At 61.1% G+C, this 4,592-nt stretch overlaps 1 protein-coding gene across 1 annotated transcript; it reads right to left on the bottom strand.

The window, feature by feature from the left end:
• Window positions 1–525: 525 nt before the first annotated feature.
• Window positions 526–3,554, bottom strand: HOXA1 (homeobox A1). Its single transcript, XM_039549869.1, is given in 3 exon segments — window positions 526–1,959; window positions 2,388–2,790; window positions 2,792–3,554. Coding segments are annotated over 3 exon segments (975 nt in total). The 5' UTR covers window positions 3,008–3,554; the 3' UTR covers window positions 526–1,603.
• Window positions 3,555–4,592: the final 1,038 nt, after the last annotated feature.

The raw sequence follows: 4,592 nt of genomic DNA, 5'->3' as shown, positions 1-4,592 counted from the left end.
CCATCAAGCGCTGGGGATAGCAGCCTGCGATGGGAGAGAGAAGACAGACAAGCTTAGTGCCCAGGCTAACTAAATGTTGAGTCCTTGGAGAGGGGCCTGCAGTGTGAGGAAAGACTGGCTGAAGAGAGCTTCTGCTTTTGAAGAGTGTTCTATTTATTTAAGTGTCAGCATCCATCCCGAGGTGAAAAGGTTAGCACTTGACCCAGGAAGTTCTCCTGTTTGTGCTTCAGAAATAGATTGGGATCATAAATTCCTCCCAGTTACAGAGAATGGAGAGAAGGGCCTTATATTTTCTAAAAATAATATTATTTTAGCATAGGAGAGGAAGAAGTTTTGTGTAAGAACTCAGATTGGGCAGCCAGAGCTCTTACCCTGACAAAACAACACAGGAGGAGTAAGGCTGTGAGACTCTCACTCCCTTTCCCCCTTGGAAAAAACCCAGTAGAAGAAAGTAAGGGAAACAAAACTGCTGAGCCCAGCCTGTGACTCAGCGCTGACGTCACGCAGAGGTAGGCAGACGAGGGCTACCTGAAAGTGGAATATATTTATTACAGACATTATAAGGACCCGTAAATCCTGCCCTGGACTCCACCACTAGTGGAATCACAGTGCCTTTCATGATTGTACAGAAAAATCAGGAGGACATTTTGCTCACACACGACAACTGATAGAACTCAGTGTACCCGCAGTACAGCAAAGCACGGTGCGTCATGCAAAGGTCTGGACACCAACCACAGAAATTATACATTCATTTGGCCATTTGTCACATTCACGAGTAGTTTGAAAAGACATCGAGTCTAAAGGAAGGTTAATATGAAAATAGGAAGAGGCAAGGTCTTTTGGATGGTTGCACCCTTTAGCTGAGCGTAATCCAACACAGCTTTCGGGGCAGGGGGAAAAGGAGAGGGAGCAAGCACACCGGGTAAGGTTTAAAAAACCTAGTGCAATTGAAGCCTTGTTTGTCACATTTAAAGAAATAGCGCTACTTTTTTTGAGGTATCTGCTTGAGCTTAAGACATTTACTTGATACGGTCGTCTGCTTTACCAATATAAAAATGGATCCAGTTTGGCGAATGCACTCACCCTGCTTAACCTGATAATCGAAACATCATTCTAGAAAAATCTGTAAAAAGATAAATCTCTCGGACAAAGTATTTACAAGCAACGAACTCATTGACACGAACAAAGAATACATTAAATTAAGGGGATGAAAGTCCTATAAGTCGTGTAAACACTTGCAATAGTGCATCTCTTTGTGAGGTTATGTACCCTAAATAACCTGTCTTTCACTCAGGGAAGCTCGATAGAACGTCCTTACAGTGGAGGAGGGAGACGCGTGTGCCAACACAGCTCCTCCAGCAGAAAAGGAAGAGGGGGCCCGGGAAGAAAATCCCCTGGCACCAAGGCGCCGGACCCGGCGGAGCCGGAACCCCCGGGGCCGGGCGGCGGCGGGGGCGGCGGAGGTAGCAGGGGAGCGAGCGGCAGCTCGCCGGAACCTCTCGGCGATACCGACCGACCGAGGGACCGACACAGCGGCGGTGACGGACGCGTGCCGCGCTGGCGGGGGGCGTCTCGCCGGGCGGCCGTCGGGGCGCGGCCGGTCTCAGTTGGAGGCAGCGAGAGTGTCCGAGGCGGAGGAGGCGGGCGAGGCGCTGCAGGGCGAGGAGCAGGACTTCTCCGATGACTCCTCCGCCTTCTCCTCGCAGCCCGTGGGGGTGGGGGGGGAGATGGGCAGCAGCCCCTCTTTCTCCCGTTTCTTTTGCTTCATCCGCCGGTTCTGGAACCAGATCTTCACCTGCGTCTCGTTGAGCTGGAGGGAGGCCGCGATCTCCACCCGCCTGGCCCTGGTCAGGTATTTGTTGAAATGAAACTCCTTCTCCAGCTCGGTGAGCTGCTTGGTGGTGAAGTTAGTTCTGACGGTATTGGGCTGCCCCACGAAGCCGTACTCGCCAGCCTTGCCTGCAAGGGGACATGCAGCGGTAAGTAAGTGAGCGCAAATGATTTATAGGCGATGTAATCAATATGTCCACACCGGCTAAGCGATAGGGAGAAAGAACTTCTTGGGATAAGAGGGAAACCCCGGCAGGGTGAGTGATGGAGTGCGAGGTGCTAAACCGGAGTCAGCCTCTAGTGTCAGAGGAAACTTGATAAGTGGTTTATGAATTACGAGAAATATGACCACGGAGAGGAGGAGAAGGGGGAGTCAGGAATAAGTGAGGAATAAGCGGCGCTGGCTTTCAGCTCCGCGGGCAGAGAGCCGGGAGTGCTCCCAGAGGTGCGGGCCGCCCTACCTGCTCAGCGCCCCGCGGGACACCGCCTCTTTCCCCGCACCCGCGGCGGAGAGAGAGAGGAGCGGCCCCCACCCGGCCCTCCCGCCGGCCACTGACCTGTTTTGGGTGGGTTTCTTTTCACTTTCATCCAGTCGAAGGTTTGCGCCGGCGGCGAGGTCTCGGTGGAGGGGGAACGGGAGTTTTCCCGGTGGCCAGCGTGGAGGGGAGACAGGGCATGGTTGTAGGTGCCCAGGGGCAGGCTCTGCTGCTCCTGCCCGTAAGGGGGAGGCACGTACTGAGCGGGGGCTCCCGCGTAGCCCTGGTGCGGGAGCGGGTGCTGCGCAGCGGCGGAGGAGGAGATGCTCCCCGAGTACACGGCGGGGGCACAGGGAGGGAAGCCGCCGCCCAGCTCCGCGTCCTGCCCCAGGGGGTAGGGGCCATACGCCGGTCCGAAGCCCTGCGCGCTGTAGGTCGGGCCGCAGCCGGGGTGCGCGTAGGACACCCCCAAGCCCGCTGTGATGCTGGTAGGTGGCGGGCTGGGCCGGGGTGTGGTGGTGGTGGCGGTGAGGGCTGATAGGCACCCCGCGGCCCGCCAGGAAGCGGTCCTCTCCACTGCAGCTGCCGGCGCTGACGGCGCAGGGCTGGAAAGTTGTAATCCCGTGGTCGGGGTGGTAGGCGCGGGCGGCGCAGCCCCCCGCCTCGCCGCCAAGGACGGGGTACTCGAGGAAGGAGCTCATCCTCGCCGCGTCCCTCTGTCACGCCGCCACCGGGTCTTCAGCGTCCGGCGGGGCCGCGCCAACTTTCCCACTTCCTCCATGGGGCCGGCAGGAAAATGACACGAAGGCGCCGGCAGCGGGCAGGCACGTGGGGGGCGGCAGCCATGGCTGCGGCGCCCGCGGGCTTCCCCGGCTCCTGTCGCTGATACAGCGCCGCGTCGGGGGCATTTAAACGCCGAGCGCTCCGACGGCGCGGCACCGCGGGGCAGGGAGGCGGTGGCAGTGGCCCCCGGGGGGTGGAGGGGCGGTCCGGGCCGGGCTGAGCTGTACACACACACACACACACACACACACCACACACACACGCCCGCCGCCGCAGCCCCTTGGGTCTCGTCCGCCAGCTGAGAGAGGAAGGCAGAGAGACCCGGAGGCTGCGCCCGGCCCGCGGAGCCCACCGCCGTCCCCTCCAGGGTGAGTGCTGCTGCCAGGGTGCCCCAGCATCACCCCTGCTGTCGGCGCTGTCAGGCTTGCACGGGGCACGTCTGCCGCCCACCAACCCCCGGCCGGGGCAGCAGCGGGGGGGTGGGGATGGGGGTGGGGGGCGTGTGGAGTGGGGAGGCGACTGGATCCACAGCACGGGGCGAGGGATGCGGCGGAGAGAGGCAGGGACAGTGCTAAGAGCATCAGCCCTTGGAACGGGAACGAGAATGGGACCGGGGATGCGGCTGGGGACTTCTGTGGGGATGGGAATGGAGATAGGGACAGGAATGAAGGTAAGGGTAAGGTGGAGAATAGGCATGGGACCGAGGATATGGATGTGGACGGGATGCGGGTAGAGATGGAGACGGTAACAGTGCCAGTGCTGAGGGATCTCGCCGGTCCTGCCTCGCCGCAGTGCCAGCGCGACGCCACGCCAAGAGTTAAAGGGGCTTGCCCAGCCGCATCACCAGGCGGCCGCGGACATTAGCATGGAAATGAGGCGCTTTTGGGACTGACGGCCATTGTGCTCTCCCAGGCTCACCGGCCACCCTCTGGCCCTCATCCCTGCTCCCCCCGCACCTCCGCTGGGCTCACCCTCGCCAGCCCAGGGTTGGGGTAGGGAAGGAGGAGCCGGGGGCAGGAGGACGAATGATTGGACGGGGGCCCGGGGGCTCCGCAGCCCATCTGCTGTGGTCCCGCGGCGCCGCTGCCGCCCGCCCGCCCTGGGACAGGGTGGGGGGACGGCTGTCCGGGGTGCCGCGGGTCGCAGCCCGAGGAGACGACCCGGGACAGGGGCAGAGGAGCAGCAGGACTCGCAGGGCCCGCCGCCCCGGCCCCTTTGTCCCTGCGCTCCGCCACCCGGGTCGGCGGTGGGGAGGGGTGGCAGATGGCCAGTGGCAGAGGCGGCCCCAGGACCCTTGGGAACCGCGCTGAGCATCGACTCCAACACACCCCTCCCCAACCCCGTGGGGAGCTGGGTCAAAAAAGTGGGTCCGTGGCCAGAGAAGGAGGGATGGCGGTGAGATATGGGTTACGACCTCATATTCGGTTTACGTATGCGGAAAAGGAAAGGGGAGGTAAAGGCCGGGCATCCGTCTGTCCCGGCGCGCCCAGCCGTCTGCCGGCA

The sequence above is a fragment of the Corvus cornix genome, chromosome 2 (assembly GCF_000738735.6).
Source record: "Corvus cornix cornix isolate S_Up_H32 chromosome 2, ASM73873v5, whole genome shotgun sequence".
In the NCBI taxonomy this organism is placed as follows: domain Eukaryota; kingdom Metazoa; phylum Chordata; class Aves; order Passeriformes; family Corvidae; genus Corvus; species Corvus cornix.
This window is presented reverse-complemented; position numbering and strand designations above follow the sequence as displayed.